Source organism: Arvicola amphibius, chromosome 1 (assembly GCF_903992535.2).
Source record: "Arvicola amphibius chromosome 1, mArvAmp1.2, whole genome shotgun sequence".
NCBI classification, from domain to species: Eukaryota; Metazoa; Chordata; class Mammalia; order Rodentia; family Cricetidae; genus Arvicola; species Arvicola amphibius.
This window is the reverse complement of record NC_052047.1, coordinates 149,771,948-149,792,681: the sequence shown is the minus strand read 5'-3', so window position 1 is coordinate 149,792,681 and position 20,734 is coordinate 149,771,948. Positions and strand designations below refer to the sequence as shown.

General features: G+C 51.2%; 2 protein-coding genes across 2 annotated transcripts; one reads left to right on the top strand and one right to left on the bottom strand.

Moving 5' to 3' along the window:
* Positions 1-2,432: 2,432 nt before the first annotated feature.
* Positions 2,433-4,202, top strand: Tigd3 (tigger transposable element derived 3). Its single transcript, XM_038311355.1, has one exon. The coding sequence runs from the start codon at positions 2,662-2,664 to the stop codon at positions 4,072-4,074; it is 1,413 nt and encodes a 470-aa protein (XP_038167283.1). The 5' UTR covers positions 2,433-2,661; the 3' UTR covers positions 4,075-4,202.
* A 5,966-nt stretch (positions 4,203-10,168) lies between these two features.
* Positions 10,169-17,933, bottom strand: Slc25a45 (solute carrier family 25 member 45). The gene is made up of 6 exons (XM_038334797.2): positions 17,148-17,933; positions 15,855-15,898; positions 15,597-15,668; positions 15,194-15,379; positions 11,291-11,549; positions 10,169-11,189 (listed from the first exon to the last, which is right to left on the bottom strand). Exons 1-6 carry the CDS (start codon positions 17,182-17,184, stop codon positions 10,921-10,923), a joined length of 867 nt encoding a protein of 288 aa, XP_038190725.1. The 5' UTR covers positions 17,185-17,933; the 3' UTR covers positions 10,169-10,920.
* Positions 17,934-20,734: the final 2,801 nt, after the last annotated feature.

Here is a 20,734-nt window from a genome sequence, read left to right as displayed (position 1 = left end):
CTAGAGGGACATGGGAGGTGGAGATAGAATCTGTGGAAAGCTTAACATCCAACTGGGTTGGAGTATGCCACACAGAAAAACCCTACCTCAACAAGGAAGGAAAACTCCCGCCGGGCAGTGGTGGCTTGTGCCTTTAAACCCAGTACTCAGGAGGCACAGGCAGGCAGATCTCTGTGAGTTTGATGCCAGCCTGGTCTACAAGAGCTAGTTCCAGGACAGGCTCCAAAGCTACAGAGAAACCCTGTTTCAAAAAAAAAAAAAATCTCTCCAAAAGGTTGTCCCCTTATTTCCACACCAGTACCATGGCATGTGTGGGGAAAAGCATGCACACACATAATTGATACTGGTTTTTTGTTTTTGAGTTTTTGCCATGTAGCCTAGGATGTCCTCAAACTTGTGATCCTGCCTCATCCTCCTTGAGTTCTGGTATTACAAGCGTGAATCTCATGCCTGGCTTTTTTTCTTTTTTAAAGATTTATTTATTAAGTATGCAGTGTTCTGCCTGCATGTATGCCTGCACAACAGAGGAGGGCACCAGATCTCATTACAGATGGTTGTGAGCCACCATGTGGTTGCTGAGAACTGAACTCAGGACCTCTGGAAGAGCAGCCAGTGCTCTTAACCTCTGAGCCATCCTTCCAGTCCCTACCCCCCCCCCCTTTTTTTTTCTTAAAGATTCAGTTAAATACTTAATGTGTCACCAGAAGTGTCAGATTTTTCTGGTACATCCTGAGGTCATTGTTGCCGATTGAAAAGCTGAGCCCTGTGCTGCTTCTGCATTCGTTAAATTGGCAGAGTGCTGTGGACTCTGAGGAGATATGCACTGCTGCCCTGCTAAGTGGGGCAGGAGTAGAGGGAGTCAGGCAACTGAGGGCCGAAAAAGAAAAAAAAAAATCTGTAAGTGAGACCACTGAAATAAACTTCATCAGAGACACTTTGAAGAGACTGAAAATACAGAAAAGTGGGGTCCCGGCTGTTTAAGGGGCAGGGAGGCTAAGATGTCTACACCTAATTCAGGACAAATATTACAAAAGAGGGAAATGACTAGTATAGGAACTTAGATCTTGCTATGAGGCACCAAAACTGGTAAAAATGCGTCCTTTTTCGCCCCCTCAGGTCTGGTGGCCTGTGTTTTGTAGCTGGTTGGTGAGCCCGAAGGTCACCAGCGCTGTCCATGGTAACTTGTTTTTTTTTGTTGTTGTGGTTGTTTTGTTTTGTTTTTTGTGGCGTAAAGCTTACATCCGTTCGTTTTCTCATTTCATCTTGTTTCCAAAACAACTCCAGGAAGGCCGGTATCCCTGCTTGGTACCCAGTGGGAATGGCATCGAAGCCACCTGGGTCACCGCCTTGGGACTCCGGTCGCCTATAGAGAATCAGGCACTAAGGCCGGGTCCTCCCGCCAGACCCTCGCTCGGGCTCCCGCCCTTCACCGCGGGAAGCTCCTCCCACAGAAGGCCGACGAACCGCCACTCCTCAGCGCCCAATGAAATACAGCCGGAGGCGGGACAAGTGAAACTAGTGGCCAATCAAACTTGCCAAGGCGGGGCTGCCGAGGGGCCGAGCCGCGGTTTTCCCAGCCTAGAGAGAGCCCGGCGCGGGCAGCGCGCGCAGGTCCGTGTTGTGCGCGCGCCCGCCGCCCGTGCTGCTTCCCCGGAGCGCTCTGCCCTCAGGGTCGCGGCACCCGTCCTATTCTGGTTTTGCTGTAGCCTAGCACACCGAGGCCCGGGAACCGGGCTGGGGCAGGGACGGGAGCCGCGGGACAGCGCCTGGAGGTGGGTGCGGATCGGGAGGCTGGGCTGGCGGGCGGACGGGCTGGGTCGACGCCTGGATCGAGCTATCCGACTCACCCGGCGTCAAGGCGGGGCGCGCCGGGGCGCAGAGGCCGGCTCTGGGGCTGCCTGCTCCTGACCGCTGCTCCTGACCGCTGCTCCCTGCTCCCTGATATCCCTCCAGACTGCCTACCACCCGGGAGGAGACCCCTCCCCCTTTGCTGCCGGTAGCCTCCTCACCCTGTCGCCCTTTGTCGCCTTGGCACCTTCACTCTCGTCCCTTCCCTTCAGACTGCTCTATTGGCCAGCCTTACCACCCCGCCTCGCCAGCACCAGATTAGACAGCGCCTTCAGACCCCATCCATCTGGCTTTGTCGTCTGTACCTTCTCACCTGTCCACATCAACTCTGTCCATTCAGTCTGCCGTCCGTCTCCACGCAACATCCTCATCACAATTCAAGCCAGGCCCTCCTCCCCATCTCCTCTCAGGGGTTTCCTTCCTGGCCACCCTGAATGTCCTCTACACCTGCCTCACTCAGCCTTAGCCCCAGGCCTCGCTGTCATTGCTCCTTTGTTGTCTCTCCAACTGTCCCCTGGTTGTCCTTAAAGCAGTCCCCTGACCTCTAGTCATCCTTTTACTTCATTAATGTCAAACCCTAGCCCAGAATTCCCGCTGCCCCTGACCAGAGACACCCTGCCAGCTCTGTTCTGGCAGTCTTTAGGATAAGGCCTAGCCTTCTCCGTCAGCCTGACCATCCCCTTTCTATCCAGCTGGTCTGCTCTGTTCCCACTGATTACTGTGGCCTCATCTGTCCTGTGCTCTTCTGTTCCTCCTGCACTCGGCTTGTGGGACCTTCTACTTTTCTTCCCCAGCAGGTGCGCTGGCAGAGTCATGGAGCTGAGCACCAAAAAGAAACTTCATGCCCTGTCCCTGGCTGAGAAAATCCAGGTGCTGGAACTCCTGGATGAGTCCAAGATGTCCCAGTCAGAGGTGGCCCGGCGCTTCCAGGTCTCCCAGCCCCAGATCTCACGTATCTGCAAGAATAAGGAGAAGCTCCTGGCAGACTGGTGTAGCGGCACAGCCAACCATGAGCGCAAGCGGAAGCGCGAATCCAAATACAGTGGAATTGATGAGGCTCTACTCTGCTGGTACCACATCGCCCGAGCCAAGGCCTGGGATGTCACAGGGCCCATGCTGCTCCACAAGGCCAAGGAGCTAGCTGATATCATGGGCCAGGATTTTGTGCCCAGCATTGGTTGGCTGGTCCGCTGGAAACGCCGCAACAACGTGGGCTTTGGGGCTCGCCAGGTCCTTGTCCCTCTGTTCCCTCCTGAGCCACCTCCCCCAGGACTTCCGTCCCAGGCCCAGCCACCACTTTCCCTTCAAGACTTCTCACCAGAAGATGTTTTTGGCTGTGCCGAAGTGCCCTTGTTGTATCGGGCAGTGCCTGGCAGAGTGTTTGCATGTGATCGCTTGCAGGTACTGCTGTGTGCCAACAGCAGAGGCACAGAAAAGCGAAGGGTATTTGTGGGTGGGCTCCAGGCTGTCCCAAGATGCTTCTTTGGGGTCAACAGTGAGGCACTACCTGCCTCTTATCACCCTGATCTAGCCATCCCCTGGTCAGAGTGGCTGGCACAGTTTGACCAGGACATGGGACAGCAGGGCCGACAGGTAGCCTTGCTACTGGCTGCCGGAGTATTGGAGGAATGGGCCAACCTTCCTGGACTCCACCACGTACGACTCCTGCCTTTCTCAGCCTCCAGCACCACCCCTTCCCTGCCTGGCTCTGTGGTTTTGGCCTTTAAGGCCCATTACCGTCACCGTCTGATGAGCAAACTGGCTGCCATGCGGAGCGGGAGAGAGGGCACCTCACTGGCTGAAGCAAGGGCCAGCCTCACAGTGTTAGATGCTCTGCATATGGTGGCAGCGGCTTGGGCCAAGGTGCCACCTCAGCTTATTTTGAGCAGCTTCATTCAGGAGGGGCTCACTCCAGGCAAAACACCGCCGTCTCTGGACAAAGACACGGAGATGTCTCTGGTCCCTAGCGGACTGAGTCAGAAGGAGTTTGCCCACTTTGTGGACCTGGAGGATGAGGACCCAGGCCCTGGGGTGTGCAAAGAGGAGGTTGGTTCTGAAGACAGTGGGAGGGAGGATGAGGGCTTTGAGTCCCTGCCCACCAAAGCTGATGCCCTCCGGGCACTGTGCACCTTGAGGAAGTGGCTCGAGTGTAACAGCGCCTCTCCAGAGCTCTTTGAAAAATTTTATGACTGTGAGCTGGAGGTGGAGCAGCTCTGCTGTCTGTGAGGAAGCATGGTGGCCTGCAGAACTGCCCTCTCCTGTTTCCCATGGAAACGCCTCTCCAGAGGCAGACTGGCTCTTTCCTGTGGAAATAACATGTGGAGGGTGTAGAAGGGAAGGGAGCGGGGACACAGAGTCGAAGGTCAGCGTGAAAGTTATTCAAGCCCAGACCCTGGAGTCTCTACAGATGGGGCCTCAAGAGTGGGGATCTGGGCTGTGGAGATTCTAGGCGAGCCCTGCAGAGGGTTAGTCTACAGAGGCCGGAAGTGAGAAAGGTGGACTTCCTGACAGGTGGTCCCAACCCTTAAATTTTGTGTCAAAACCAAATCTGCTTCTGGAAATAAAGCTTTTAACCAGAAAGGTCAGGGTGTGGATTTTCTTTTTTCTTTCTTTTTGAAATGGGGACTCATGTAGTCTGGGCTGACCTTGAATTTGCTGTGTAACTGAAGATATTTTGAAAGTCTTAATCTGCTTGCCTCCCACTCCCAAGTGCCAAAATTATAGGGATTTGTCACTGTTAGACCCCAACTCTAGGATGCTAACTCCTCAGGAGGGTCGCCCCAAGAAACCACTCACCAGTCCGGTTGATGCAAAAGCAAGAGGAATTTTATTCTCATTTGTGCAATCGAGCTCCTCAGCCAGGTGAGGGAGAGAAGCCCCGACCAGCTATTACAGGATACTTTTAAAGGCAAAAAAAACCCCACATATTCAGGGAGGCAGGGTACAGTGGGTTGTTTGTCAAACGCAGGGATTGGCTCATTTTAAGGGCATTTACTATGATTGGTTATGTCAAGGCGGGACAGGCGGTTGCTGGGTCAGGCGAAGGACAGGGAAGCACCTGCAGGGTGCTGGAAAACGGCTAACGTTCTAGTCAGCAGGCAAGGTGGGGTCACAACTAGTTCGCAAAAGCATGTTTTCTTCAGCCACTATACCGTGATTTATGTGATACTGGGGATGAAGCTCAACCCGGGGTTTTGTGCATACCGAACTAGTGCTGTACCAACCGAGGCTCACCTAGTTTCTCGGCATGGTTTACACGAGAAAAAGGTGAAATCTTCCTGTCAGGAAGACTGCTTCGCACATGGACCCTCCTCATGGGCACGCTTATGAGAAGGAAAGTTGATCAAGACATTTGGCAGCTCTTATCATTCCGGGTCAGATCGTGTGGTGCGGTGGCCAGAGCCGGAGGCAGGCCAGGGAAGTAAGGCCCGGAATGGTCATTCGTTCGTTATCATTTCTCATCGTTTGTTCATGTTACCACGGTTCTTTTCATCAAGGCCTCCCATGTGACAAGATTGCAAAGGTGACATCTTTGCTAAGCAGGAGCAGAAAGGCGATGGCAGATTCCTGCAGAGTACTTTGGCCCCAAAGCTGAGTGAAACCCAGTAGAGGTGAACTGGTTTTGTTGTTTGTGTATGGGTGTTGTTTTGGTTTTGAGACAGGGTCTCACTCTGTAGACCAGGCTGGCCTTCTGCCTTTGGAGTGTTAGGATTAAAGATGTGGCCGGGTGATGGTGGCGCACGCCTTTAATCCCAGCACTCGGGAGGCAGAGGCAGGCAGATCTCTGTGAGTTCGAGACCAGCCTGGTCTACAAGAGCTAGTTCCAGGACAGGCTCTAAAGCCACAGAGAAACCCTGTCTCGAAAAACAAAAACAAAAACAAAAAAAAAAAGATGTGTGCCTCCATGCCCAACCTTGTTTGTTTTTTAAATGTACTTATGTATGGGGTGGGGAGTGTACAAACATGCACGCACATGCTACCATGCATGTCTGGAGACCAAAAGCCAGCTTTGTGGAGTTGGTTCTCTCCTTTCACCTTCCTGTGGGTTCTGGGATTCAGACTCAGGCCCCTAGGCTTTTGTGACAAGTGTTTTTCCCTCCTGACCTGTCTCATCTGCCCAGGGGTGAGTTTCGATGTAGACCGCTGAAGAGAGAAAAGTGGGAAGGATGGCAGGCCAAAATGGAGTGAGGGGGGGGCACCCTGAGTATGGAGTGTGTGGAGGAAAGATGCTCTGAGAGCCCCCAGTGACCCTGTCTCAACAGCGGCTGGCCATGGGTGTTCACAGTGTGACACTCTAATGGGTCACTTCACTGAGGGCCATTGAGGTCTAGTACTCTGACCAGGTCATTCTTTATACTGAAAACTTGTTTATATTGGCAGACACCCTGCGGCTCTTATCTACTTCGTGTCTAGTTTATCAGTCACTGTGGCTCTAGGAGCGGGACCGTATTCTCCCTGTGAATGGAGAGGACTGTGGGGAGGACATACACTGGGGTGTCGTATAAGAGAACAGGATGCGTATCAGTTCATTCATTCAGTCCTGGGAATGAAAGCACGACCATAGCCCTTGTGCTTTTGACTTTTTTTTTTAATGATTAGAGAGGTTGCCCAGCATAATTGGTACCTTTAATCTTAGCACTTGGGAAGCAGAGACAGGTGGACCTTTGTGAGTTCGAGGCCTATCTGGTCTACAAAGCGAGTTCCAGGATAGCCAGGACTGTTACACAGATCAATCCTGTCTTGTAAAACAAAGACAGGGGTGAAGAGATGGCTCAGAGGTTAAGAGCACTGGCTGCTCTTCCAGAGGTCCTGAGTTCAATTCCCAGCAACCACATGGTGGCTCACAACCATCTGTAATGGGGTCTGGTGCCTTCTGGCCTGCAGGCACACATGCAGACAGAACACTGTGTACATAATAAGTAAGTAAATAAATAGATAAATCTTAAGAAAAACAAAAAATTGAAATTGTTAATTTTTTTAGGTTTATTATTTTTACATTATGTTTACAGTACCCAATAATTCAAGACCTCTAAGTGTGCCATGCAACAGATAGAAACTTCCTCAGAAAAATAGCTATAAATCATAAAAAGCAATCACACACACACACAAAAAAAATCCGGGTGGTGGTGGTACACGTCTTTTAATCCCGACACTTGAAAGGCAGAAGCAGGTGGATCTTTGTGAGTTCGAGACCAGCCTAGTCTACAGCGTGAGTTCCAGGATAGCCAAGGCTACACAGAGAAACTCTATCTTGAAAAACCAAAATTAATAAATAAAAATCAATTACTGTTCTGTACTATGACTTCTTCAAGATCTAGGTACAGAGTGAGTGAGAAACAGCTATTACATCATGTTTCCCCTCGACACAGAGACTACTAGACCCCACCACAGCTCACTGCAGTCATCATTTAATTTCCCTTAGAATTAGTAGTGCTGAAAACATTTAAGACCCCTGCACCCTTTCGTTTGAACCGGACTAGCCGTGAGCTTTCCGTCCTGCTACAGAGTCCAGAATGGTGGAGTATGGGTGTGTACCACTTTGCCCAGCTCTTTTGTTTGGTGCGTTGATCGGTTGTAGTTTTTGTTCTTCGAGATAGGGTCTCCCCATGTAGCTCTGGTTGGGCTGGCACTCGCTATGTAAACCATGCTGGCCTCGAACTCACAGAGATTCTCCTGCCTCTGCCTCCCAGATGTTGTGATTAAAGGGGTGCCACCCCTGGCGCAGCAGCTCCTTGCCCAGCTCTTGCTGGCTGTGTCTTTTTTGGGAGAAATGTCTACTCAGAGCCAGGTGTGATACCCTGCCTCAAAGAAAGGAAGGAGAGAGACAGCTATATATTTAGGCGCTCTGCTCACTTCCATCATGTTTATTATGTCTGTGTTGGGGAAATCACCCTTCGGATTAAACCTGTGGAACACTATCGTGTAATTGCTTCTTCTGGACACAAGGGGGCAGAAGAAGACAATGTTAGCTTCTCGGAGACAGGCTCCAGGGCACGAGTATGGGTCCCAGTTCTCTGGGCAGCCAGACTTTACTGTCTGTGAGGGAGAAGCAATTTTCCTTTCCTTTTCTTGGTGACTGGAGGTTTTTCCAGTCCGCTTTTTTACTGGTGGAGCCCTTTGGGGATCTTGGCTTACTTTCTGAGTCTTGGATGCAACTTTCCGATGGTCTGAGAACTCAGGGTGTGGTGTGGTTCCCAGTCCTCTCCCACAGGCTCTGTGTGTCCCAGGTGATGCATTCAGCACTCACCCCAGGAGGCAGCCCCAGCCCCACACCCCGGCCTCACAGCCTCTATTTCTGGGATCATGGGAAGTTTCTTCATTCTTTGATCAGTTAGCAAGGCTTTCAGCTGTTTGTAATTATTATCTGAATCCTGTTGCTTATAGAAAACAGCACCATTAGAGTACTGGTCTTCCAGAAAGGGAATTAGGAAAACCAATTTTTGTCCATTAATTCATTCACTCATTTTGTTAAAACTTTTTGGTTTTTCTTTTTTTCTGAGACAGGATCTCTTACCTAGCCAAGGACAACCTTGAACTTCTGATCTTGCCTCTACCTACCTAGTGCTAGGATTACAGGTATAAAGTCACCATGCCCCATGTATGTGATACTGGCAATCAATCCAGGGCTTTTATGTGCACACAAGCACTCTACCAACTGAGCTGCATCCCTAGACTCTCAAAACCATCTCCTGGACAACCCTCTTTGCGGCTCTAGTTTTGATGACAAGCAATTAGGGGTGCAGTCTCTGCCCCATGGAGTTCATGGGCGAGGAGACAGATACAGTCAGAATCACAGAAGACACTCAGAGGTGAACATGTAATGACAGACCAAAGAGAAGCGGTGACATGAGAAACATGTCCAGCGGTCTTGCCCACACCTGCAGCCTCATCTGAGAACTCAGTGAGGTAGATCTCCTCTTACCCTCCAAAAGCCTTCTGAGTCAGAAACTGAAGTTAGACTCCACAAGCTGTATTTGAACAAACTCTCCAGGTACTTCTGAACCATCCCACGGCCCAAGGAAGCCAAAAGATGTCTCAAAGAGCCTAGAGCTGGAAGATGAAGGGGAGGTACACCCTCAGGGAGAAGAACGCGTGCAAATGTCTTGTGGTGGGGAGGGCCAGATGTGTTTAGCAGAAGTAGGTTAAGACATTCATCAAAAACAAATGTCGGGGCTGGAGAAATGGCTCAGCGGTTAAGAACACTGCCTGCTCTTCCAAAGGTCCTGAGTTCAATTCCCGGCAACCATATGGTGGCTCACAACCATCTGTAATGAGGTCTGGTGCCCTCTTCTGGCCTGTGGGCACACACACTGACAGAATATTGTATACATAATAAATAAATAAATAAATAAATAAATAAATATTTAAAAAAAAAAAAAAAAAAAGAACAAATGTCGGCCGGGCGGTGGTGGCACATGCTTTTAATCCCAGCACTTGGGAGGCAGAGGCAGGTAGTTCTCTGAGTCTGAGTGACTTCCAGGAGAGCCAGGACTGTTACACAGAGAAACCCTGTCTTGGGGGGAAAAAGAGTAAATAGGCCCTTCCCCAATGGGGACTCTCTGAGTCATGAGAAGTCATGAAAGAGTAAACTGACTATTCTATTTATTTATGGTTTTTGAGACGTGATAGTCCTGCTGTTCTGGAACTTGCTTTGTTGACCAGTCTGACCTTGAACTGGGAGATCTGCCTGCCTCTGCCTCCTGAGTGCTGAAATTAAAGGCCATTGTCAAGCTCTCGTCCAGTTTTTTTTTTTGTTTTTTGTGTTTGGGGTTTGTTTGTTTGTTTGTTTGTTTGTGACAGGGTTTCTCAGTAGTTATGGAGCCAGTCCTGGAATTCGCTCTGTAGACCAGGCTGGCCTCAAACTCAGAGATCCGCCTGCCTCTGCCTCCTGACTGCTGGAATTAAAGTCATGCACCACCACCACCCGGCTCATCCAATTTTTTTAAATAATATTTTTGTTATTATTTTATGTGTATGGGTGTTTTGCCCCCAAGTATGGATATGTACCATGTACATGCAATGCCCACAGAAGCCAGAAGAAGACACTGGATCCTGCAAACCTGGATTTAACAGATGGTTGTGAGCTGCCCTGCGGGTGCTGGGATTTGAATCTGGGTCCTCTGGAAGAGCAGCCAGTGATCTTAATCACTGAGCCATCTTTCCAGCCCCTCAGACAGTTTTAAAATCTAATTTAACAATTGAGGTGAATAAGAAGACAGATGTAAGGAGATGTGGGCCAGGCAGAGAGAGCCTAGAGAGGAGCCAGGGCATGGACAGACATGTATGTGGTGGGAGCAGAGATGGGGGGATCATCAGCATGTCAGCAAACGAAACTTTATTGCATGTATCTGTTCAAGAGACAGAAATACAACCTTATCACAAGACTCTCACAGAGGAATGACTCAGGAGCGAGACAACTAACCGTGAAGCCCTGCACACAAGAGCTGTGGTTGAGGTAGGAGGAGGGCTGGGGTTCTTGGGTACCCCACAGTCAGGGCTGGAAGGACCCTAGAGACAGCTCTACCTGGGTCTCAGAGGAGAGTAGGCCACTGGAGGGACAATAACTACACCCCACTGAGCACTCCTGGGACATGAGGGACCACAGCAGGAAGTGACCAAGAGAGAGGACCACCTAGTGGGCCAGGACAGCCAGGAGCTAGAGACCTGGGTTTCCCTGAAGATGGTGGAGACCCTGAAGGCTTCTGGACACGAGGAGGCAAAGGTCATTTCCCCATCCAGGGGAATGGTGTGAACCCCTGACTAGGTGGCACCAAGACAGTGACTGGTCCCTGAGAGCTCCTTCAGAGGGCAGTTGTGACATGGTGGCTTGGCTGATTTGTATGTGGCTTGTGCCCCTGCTTTCTGGAAAGAGGTGGGCAGGAGATGGGTGTGTCTTGGAGTCTGTACACGGCCAGCTTCATTGGTTTCTTGCAAGTTGACTCCTTAACTCTGGGTGATGCATGTCACCTCCTGCTTTTGAACCTGCAAACTGGGTTCTTTAGCTTTGTTTTCCAAGTTGCTATCTATCTGCCATGCTCCTGTTGTAGACTTGCTGGCACGGCCTGGCCGGGCTCATCTCCACAAGCTCAGCAGATATTCATAGCTAAGGAAGGTAACGGCGTTGACAGGAAAGGCACGGGCACTATTGAGGGTCATGCCTTTGAAAAAGACCCTTATTCCTTCCTGCCGGAAGCTGCTTGCCATACAGTGCAGCATCCCCCGGTATTTTCTCCCCTTCAGCCCATCCATCTGCATCCGGGACTTGATCACATCAAAAGGCGTGGCTGTGATCCAGGAGGCTATGCCAGCAAAGCCGCCAGCCACCAGTACTGTGGTTGAGCCTGGAGCAGAGGAAGCCAAGGTGGAGTTAGACTGGAACAGAGCATCTCCCCAGCCTTAGTTCCCTCCCTAGCCTGCTGGACCCCCACCCCACCCCACTTACTGGGATTCTGGCCTTCTGGTGTGTACTGGCGACACAGCCCTTCATAGGTGACAAAGTACATTCCCAGCGTAGGGGTGTCCCTCAGCACCAGGGCCCAGGATCCTCTGAACAGTCCCTGGGGTCCCTCTTCTCTCAAGATGGAGGCTGCACAGTGCACAGGCCCCCGGTATCGGGGTTCAGAGCTCCCTATCTTCATCCTCGGCTCTGTCTGGTTTTGTAGCCGGACTTTGATGAGGTCAAAAGGAGCCAGGCAGTAAGCCTGTGAAGAAAGATGTGGAGGGGACTGGGTGGAGTTTAAGCTTGGGAAAATCTGCTTATAATCACAATAGGGCAGAGGCTCCTGCTGCCAGCTCCTAGCCTCCCACGTTCATGGCTGGGTTTGGCCAAGTATCTGGCGGCCTTTGAGAACAGACTGCCTCTCTTATTATCAGGCCTGAGAGGCTCCGCACTGGCCCCTCCTCCTGAGATAGCAGGCACAGGTGCCCAAGGACAAATGGGAGTGGGCTGGCTCCTGGGCTCCCTGATTCCAGGGAGGAGCCCATGTTTGCGTGGCTGGGGCTCCATGAGGGTTCATTCTGTGAGCAGAAACAGTGAGGAGCTGATGCTGCAGGTGAGGGTCACCTCGTTGGCGTTTTTCTAAAACAGACCCAGCATCAGAGTCATCCCCTCTTCCATAGCATACCTCTCTAAGGCCCCAAAGCAGCCCTCCCTGCTGCTGACCAAAAAGGCCCTAGAGCCCTTAGCCAGGACTCAGACCTGGAGTAGATTGGACTGGGCTGGGAAGATGTGGAGAGGAGGAGGTCACCATACTGACGAGGTGTCAGGGGTGTGGCTGTTAAGCAGCTAGCTGGCCAGGGTGACACAAGCCTTCAACCTCAGCATTTCAGGAAACAGAGGCAGAGGCAGGCAGATCTCTGTAAGCTACAGACAGTAAATTCCAGGCCAGCAAGAGCTACATAGTGAGATCCTGTCGCCAAACAAAGCAAGAGAAGCTACTGAAGCTCAGGGGAGGTTCTAGCTGGCTGTGCTGGGCTCATACCTGTGACCCCAGATGCTTCCATGAGGACTACAAGAGTTCAAGACTAGCCTGGTCTGCATAGTGAGTTCCAGGTTGGTGTGGGCTACAGCAGAATGAAACTCAGTCAATAAACGAGTCACAGGCTGGAGAGATGGGACTCAGCGGTTAAAAGCACTGGCTACTCCTCCAGAGGATGTAGAGTCAGTTTCCAGAACCCACATGTGGCTCTGTGTAACCATCTGTGACTCCAGTTGCAGGGGATCCAACACTGCTCGGTAGGCACCAGGGATGTACATGGCACACAGGCAAGAACATCCATACACATAAAATAAGAGATTTTAAAACATTCATTAAAAAAAAAAAACTAACCAGCGCTGGAGAGAAGACTTGGTGGGTAAGAGTGTATACTGTCTGCCCAGGGGACCTGAGTCTGCATCCCAGCACCCATATGGGACAGCCCATAATTGCCTGTAACTCCAGCTCCAGGGAATCATATGCCTTCTTCGAGCTTCCACGGGCAGAATTTAAGTTTGATTTTAGGACTAAAGTCTTTTTTTAAAAATCAAAGAACACTGTGGTGTCACGGAGGTGCAGGCAGGGCCCTGGCGGGAGCTGACTTACCTGCCACTGCTGTGTGTTTGCTGTGTGTCTGGCCGTGTTCAGCCTAGATCTGGTTGGTGGTAGAGAGCTAGTGGTGGGCTTTAGCAGGGACGGGGCACACTGCACGCTTCTGCCTCCGTGGAAGGTGGAGGCCCTTTGTAAGCTGGGGCTGATGCTCCTCCCAGAGCCAGTCGACCTCAGCGGGGGAGGGGCGGGGCTCCTGACTGGAGCTCCAGAGCTGACCCGGGGACTCATGGGGTGCGACCCATGGAACCTAAAGGGTTATTAGCCAGAGAGGCTTCAACCAGGCCACAAGCAATGTCTGTGCCACCAGAAGCTGTCAGCACCTGCCCCTTCCTCTCACTTCCTCACTGGTATGTAACTGGCTTCAAAATCCTGTTGACAATGTCCCAGGAAATCCTGGCTTCTAGCAGGTTCCTAGACCAAGTCACCACTTACTGTCCTAACGGTCCCTGGTTCTGCTTTTCAGAGAGATGAGGGGAAAGTGATTGAGAAATGGCGCCTGGCTGGGCCTAAGTCAGGCCACTTTACCCAGGGGCTTTGGTCTCGTACTATTTTTGAGGGGTACAGGTCTCCAGGCTTTAGAAATATATGGGCACATATCTATATAACAAGGAACATAAAGCCTTGTTTGGTGGCATGAGCTCTAATTCCAGAGTTTGGGGAAGAGGCTAGGGGACTGTTATAAACTGGAGGATAGTCTAATCTACACAGTGAATTACAGGCCCTCTAGGGCTACATAGCAAGACCCTGTTTCAAGAACACTAAACTAGAGGGGGTTGAGAGATGGTTCAGTGGTTAAGAAAACTCACTGCTCTTCCAGAGGTCCTGAGTTCAATTCCCAGCAACCACATGGTGGCTCACAACCATCTGCAATGAGATCTGGTGCCCTCTTCGGGCCTGCAGGCATACATGGAGTCAGAACAGTGTATACATAAAATATAAATAAAATCTTTTTAAAAAAGAAAAAGAAAAAAAAAAAGAAAACTCACTGCTCTTGCAAAGGACTGGGGCTCAGTTCCCAGGACCCACATGGTGGCTCACAACCATCTGTAGTTACTTTTGTTCAAGGAGATCCAACTCTTTCTGTAGGCCTCTGCAGGCACTGCACACACATGGTGCTCATACATATATGTAAGCAAAGCACTCATACACATAAAATAACAAAAAATCATTAAAAAAAATAAAAGGATGGCCGGGCAGTGATGGCACACACCTTTAATTCCAGCACCTGGGAGGCAGAGGCAGGTGAATCTCTGAGTTTGAGGCCAGCCTGATCTCTGTACAGAGCGAGTACCAGGACAGCCAGAACTGTTTGTTACATAGAGAAACCCTGTCTCAAAACAAAAACAAAACAAAACAAAACCAACCAACCAACAAGCAAGTGAAAGGAGGTGGGAGAGGAGGGAGGAAGAAGCCAGGCGTCTCTGGGTCTCTTTAATCATTAACCGCTGCAGCGCACACCCTGGCTTTGTCCTCTGGTCTTGCTCTCTGCCCCATGAAGTATCAGTGGCATCAGGGCAGGGTACCCATTAGAAGGTTACCTAGGAGCCCATCTGGGTGTAGGCTTGAACTGGCACCTGTCCCTTTGTCCCTTCCCTTTAGCTCAGGTCCCCTCTAGGGCCTGGAAGCTTTTTTTTTTAAGTCTCCACCACACCCCACAGAAGCCGCGCCAGGGTCCTAAGAACAAAGACCAAAACAGATGATGGGGCGACACTCAGTGATTGGCTGAGGTCTGTGGCCTCAGGCCAGGCTCAGAGATCGTGGTTATCCTTGTACTGCAGGCCTGGCTGAGCAGGTAGAAAGGACTAGGACCACCTTAGGATTACTTCAAGGGTAACACTCAGCTCTACTGGGAAATGACAGTTCCCCGGGGTCAAAGGTCACCATGCTGCATCGTCTCCCCACAACTCTAGGGCTAGGAGACCCTTCTGAAGTTAGACAAAGCTGAGAGAAGGCATTGGTTGCTTCTGCCTAGCATCTTCTTTGCTTTTGCACTGCCCCCCCCCCCACTCTCTGCTTTTTGTCCCCCTGGTCTCTGTGACCTTCCACTTCCAAGCCTGCAGGCTGGCAAGGCACAACATGGCTAGGTCAATTAGAGCAGTGGCTACAAGTACCCCTTAGGAAGGCCTTACCAGGCACTGCTGGGAGTCCCGGCTGTGTGTGTGTGTGTGTGTGCGTGTGTGTGTGTGTGTGTGTGTGTGTAAGGCTTAGACCCATCACTGTGCCGCCTGAACATGTGTACTCATACATGACCCACTCACCTGGAGGAGACCCCCAGTACAGCCTGCTATGAAGATGTTTGTGTAGCTGGGTGGCTGGGCCCGCCGCTCCTGGTGGGAGGTGGCTGTAAGGGCCAGCAGGGTGTTGCTGTACACGCCAAACAGGACAGAGTTGACCAGGGCTACACTGGCAATGGGGAAGCTCATTCCTTTGAAGAAGCCCAGGACCTGCAGAGCAATATGAGGGCACCGTAAGAGGCATGGTGGGCCTCCCTTTCCCACTTCCAGTTCTGGCCAGGCCTCTGCTATCTGAACATCACTTCTGCCCAAGTCCTGTCCCAGGCAGACAGAGCAGGTGAAGGAGGCTGTGAGGACCTCTCACTCCACTTTGGGGATGCTAAGTGACTGCCAGGCACTCCCACCCCGGAAGAAGTAGGCTACCTACAGACTCATGGCGGTAAGTCTTGAGTATGCAGTCCACGATGCCCCGGTATGTGTTCTGGGTCTGTAAGCGCACCTGGATGGAAAGCACTGGGTATGTGAGGAAATGGGCAAGCCAGGGCTGCTCCCGCAGCAGCAGCCAGGTCACCCACGCAGGAGACGCTGGCAGACACACAAGTGAGCCAACCCAATTAGCTGGGCTCTTACCCAGGTTCCAGACAGACCATCGGTTCCCTTGGTACCTCCCCTCCGCTACACTTACCTTTATAGTGTCAAACGGGTGCCCCAGGACCAGACCCACGGCTCCTGCGGTGACAAAGAAGGTGCTGTGAATGCTCAGCCTTAATTAATTTGGGGGGCGGGGGCTCGGATCTGCCCAACTTAATGTGCCAGACTTTGTTGATTCCCCACAGGAGCCCTAATCTGTTGGGAGGAGTGGATGGAGGGTGGGCCGTGGGGGAGGGAGGAGGCAGGAGAAGGGGTGGGAGGGAAAACCGTGGCTGGGATGTAACATGAAAAGAAAAGAAGGTGCGCTGAGTGAGGACTCTGCCAGATCTAAGAAGCAAGTCTCTACTGGAGGAAAGAGGGATCGGGCAGGAGCAGGAAGGCCAGGTATGCTTAGACACCCACAACCACATTCTTGGGGCTCCACTGAGATCCCAGCTGCCCTGCCCTACCCCACCCCACCACACCTGGTATTGGGCCACAAAAGAGCTGGGGAATAGGTGGCAGATCCTTGACCTCACCTGAGGCCCACACACACACAATAGGGAAGAACCACCTGTAATACTGTCCTCTAGGTCGCGACCCCTTTGGGGTATAACATATCAGACATTTACATTACATTCATAACAGTAACAGAATTACAGTTATGAAGTAGCAACGATAATAATTTTAAGGTTGGGGGTCAGAACATGAGGGAGGTTGAAAACCACTGCCCTAGAGGAGTGGCTACCATTCCCAACTGTGTGCTGTACTCTGCCTTCCTCTCAGAGTTCTGTGGCCTTGGATGAGAACAGGCCCTGCTGGCCCCTTCCTCTGGCCTTCTACCTGTCTTACCAGTGCAGAGCAGGGGTGGGGGCTTAAAGTCCTGCCGGCCGCAGGGGAGAACACCACCCACTATCTAGTCTTATTCTCCAGAAAATAATGCTGTTTCTGGGGCCTGGCACAGCAGCAGGAGCACATCCATGGTGTCCTTTCTCAAGGCGTAGGAGTGCCACCCATTGCCAGGTGGGGCAGATTTCCAAAGGGGAAGTCAGGACAGCCGGTGAGATCAAAGGTGAATGTGTTCTGGGTCCCTCACACTGGTCTGGGAGAAGGGCGTGGGTGAGGTTCCCTGGTTGTCAGGTCTTAGTGGTCTCTGGCAGCATGGCCTCGGGATGCAGAAGCAGTCTCTCCTTGTCTTCCTTCCCCTCTGCTTCCTTGGCTATTCCCAGAAGGCTCTGGAAACAGCTAGCTACTGGGTGCTCCAGAGGGAACAACTCCTCTTGACAGCCCTTCCTCCCCACAACCCACCCTTAAGGGTGAGAGGATAGAAAGAAGAAAAAGGTCTCACCGGAGATCCAGCCAGCTACAAACTCCTCCACAGGCATTGTATAGGCTCGGGTGGAAACTGGTGCTCCAGGCCGGGCCGCAGAGAAGCAGAGAAGACTGTTGCAAGTGAAATCCCCACCCCCTTTCCGAACCCGATAACCTCCCACTAATGTTTAACCCCGGCTGGAGGGTGAGAAGTGGCCCAGTGCCCAGACCTCAGACAACCATTAGCAAGAGGGAGCCAACTTCAGTGACCCTGAGCCTGGAAGAGACCAGCCAAGTATGGAATCTCTAGGGCCAGGTTGATAGATACAGCAAGCCTGAGTCCTGTTCCTGGACAGTGACAACTCTGCTGTGTGACAGAGGATGGCAACTGAGGCCTAGCGTGGTGAGCCTCTGCAAGGCTGCCTTATTGAGTAAGGAGCAAGGCCCTGCCTGACCAGCCTATCCGGAGCAAATTCTCATTCATCCCCTAGGAGCGCAAGCCCCAGCTACCCTAACCAGCTGTGAGCTAGGTGAAGTCAGAATGTGGCCACCAGGTGGCAGTCCCAGGCTACAGTGGCCTGTGGCAGCCGCCTGAGCCTAGGGCAGGATGAGAACAATCCGAAAAAGAGAGGCCCCTGCCCCGAGAAGTGACTCACCAGGCCCTGAAGCCTGTTTGTCCGCTCTCTCCAGAGTTGTTTACAGCCGTGAGTCAGAACCGCAGCCTCCTCTACCCCAGGGGGAAGAACAGTGGGCTCTTGACTGGGCAAAGACCCAAACTACACTGCTTCAAAACCAAAATTCTGCTCCCTTGCCCTCTGGCCCCTGCTGCCAGGTGATGGGGCAGAGAGGCCCTCACCAGATGCCAGAGGCTAGATTTTTTTTTTTTAACTTCCTTGCCTCTAAACTGCAACAAACAAATTTCCTTTCTTTAAAAATTAAAAAGAAAGTGGCTAAATCTCTTCTGTGCTGTCCGAGCCCTCACAGTACCGCCCCTCTCTGACCTCATGTCCTGCTTCCTGCTTTGCTGAACAGGCTCTCAGCCTCGAGGCCCTAAAGCCGACTTGGCTTCGTCTTCCTGGACCTCCTCTCTCTGGACTTCTTTAAGCTGTGGCTGAAACATCACCTTCTCAGTGAGCACCCCCAGTCCTCTCGTGGACAAGTGAAATCGCCCCGAAATCTTCACACACACCCCCAGCGTCTTCCTTGCCTTTCTCCTGGTGCTTGTCATGGGCCTGTTACATGCAGCTTGCAGGTTGTCCATGTAGTCAAGGACCTGTGGCGGCTTTATCCACTTACATGCTTAATGGATTAGAGAACGTGACAGAATAACATAATGCTAATGGGTGATGAATGGATGAACTGTAGCCAGAAGAATGAAAAGTCCAAGGCCGTCGGCGGAGAAGTGGACAGAGACAGTGTGATGCTTGTACGCAGAGGAGTTTTAAGGCATAAAGAACAATAAAATGACATCATTTGCAAGAACTGGAGATCGTCATGAGAAACAAAACAAGCCGACCGCAGAGAGACCATTGTCATGTTTTCTTTCATGTGCAGAATCTAAAATTAAAAATAACTAGGCAAGCCGGGCAGTGGTGGTGCACACCTTTAATCCCATCTCTGGGAGGCAAAGGGAGGCAGATCTCTGTGAGTTCAAAGCCAGCCTGGTTTACAGAGTGAGTTCCAGGACAGCCAGGGCAACACAGAGAAACCCCGTTTCAAAAAACAAAATAAAACTTCCAATGTTTAAGATTTATCTGATGTGTGTGAGTGTTTTCCCTACATGTATGTGTTTGTGCCATGTACATGCCTAGTACCTGTGAAGATTACAAGAAGACGTAGGATTCCCTGGAGCTGGTGTTAAGGGTGGTTATGGGCTAACATGTGGGTGCTGAGACTCAAATCCAGGACCTCTGTAAGAGCAGTAAATGCTGAGTTCGAGGCCAGCCTGGTGTTCAAAGAGAGTTCCAGGACAGCCACAATCACACAGAGGAAAAAAAAAAGATGGTAAATGCTTTTGATTGCACCAATTTTTTTTTCGAGACAGGGTTTCCCTGTAGTTTCTAGAGCCTGTCCTGGAGCTAGCTTTTTTAGACCAGGCTGGCCTCGAACTCACAGAGATTCATCTGCCTCTTCCTCCTGAGTGCTGGGATTAAAAGCATGCGTCACCACCGCCCGGCTCATTTATTTTTATGTGTGCATGTTTGTGTGCCTGAGTACATACATGTCCCACCTGTGTGCATGAGCCCTCAGAGATCAGAAGAGGGTGTCAGATCTGTTAGAGATGCAGTTACAGGGGGCTGTGAGCTCCCATGTGTGGGCTTGAAACAGAATCTGGGTCTTCTTCAAGAACAGCCAGTGCTGTTAACCAGCGTCATCCCTCAAGGCCCATTAAAACAAAAATGAATTAACTATGTGTTTCAGAGACAAAGAGCAAGAGCGTGCAGACTTGTACCACAGCGCTCATATGGAAGTCAAAGAACAGCTTTCGGGAGTAGGTTTGCACCTTCTGCTCTGTTAAGCAGGTCTCTCTTGTTTCTGCTGCTGCGCAGCACAGTCCGCCAGCTTCCAGGTGAGTCTCTTCCCTCCACCTGGCATCTGGCCGTAGAAGGGTGTTGATACAAATGCCTGACATCACCTCAGCTCGGGTTGTCGGGAGTGCAATCAGCCAGCCGTCTCCCCAGCTCCAGAATCTAGAATAAATGTGTATACACATAACACACATGCACATGTGCACATCCACACACAGAGAGCACAGGAGACGACAGGGGGAAGAAGTCCAGAAAGTGTGGGAGCAAGAGGCAGTAACAGAGCAGGGAGGAAAGACAAAAAGTTCCACATTTTCTCTCATGTGTAGCTCAGGATTAGAGTGCTTGCTTCACATGCAGGAGGCCCTGGGTTTAACCCACATCAACACACATACACAGACACACACACAGAGAGAGAGAGAGAGTTTGTTTTAAAGTACCCAGCACATAAATGGTAACTACTAATCTTCTTGGTTCCAGTCACAGAACTCGTAAGCTGTGTTCATGAGATACACAGGAAAGGGTTGGCCCATGTCCCGTGCACGGTAGGTAAGCAGAAACTAAAGACCTTCCCCTCTCTGCCTACAGTGATTTGTGTCTCCTGTAGCAGTACTGTGGCCTTCTGTAATATTTATTGCTGTTATTTTGTGAGTTTTTTTTTTCGGGGGAGGGGGGACAGTCTCATATTGCCCAGGCAGACTTTGGGCTAGCTATGTGGCCAAGTATGGCCTTGAACTCCTGCTGATCCTCCTGCCTCCACCATCCAAGTGCTAGGAAAACAGGCCCTTGTCACCATGGTTAGCCTGCCTACTTTAGCTTTGTTTGGCTGGTTTTTGGTTTTTTTCTGTATAGCTCTTAACTGGAAATCAGACATCTGTCTGCCTCTGTCTCCCTCTGCTGGGATTAAAAGCTTGTGTGTCATCAAGTTTGGCCCTAAATGAAAAGCTCAATAAAACAAAAACAACACTGGAGACCAGCCAGGAGCTTACCCTGCTTTCCAGCAAGGAAATCAGGTGGCAACAAGAACTCAAGTCCTGATCCTGATCCTCACGCCACTGCTGCCTCCGGAACAATCTCTGGTTCCTGTGACTCGAGTAGG

What these genes read in the sequence shown, in the direction of transcription:
- Tigd3 (XM_038311355.1), top strand. Translation starts at nt 2,662, where the DNA reads ATGGAGCTGAGCACCAAAAAGAAACTTCATGCCCTGTCCCTGGCTGAG.
- Slc25a45 (XM_038334797.2), bottom strand. Translation starts at nt 17,184, where the DNA reads ATGCCTGTGGAGGAGTTTGTAGCTGGCTGGATCTCCG. An exon ending in AGACTTACCGCCATGAGTCT is followed by an intron (nt 15,380 to 15,596) that starts GTAGGTAGCCTA and finishes ATTGCTCTGCAG; the next exon opens with GTCCTGGGCTTCTTCAAAGG. An exon ending in GTACTGGGGGTCTCCTCCAG is followed by an intron (nt 11,550 to 15,193) that starts GTGAGTGGGTCA and finishes CTTTCTTCACAG; the next exon opens with GCTTACTGCCTGGCTCCTTT.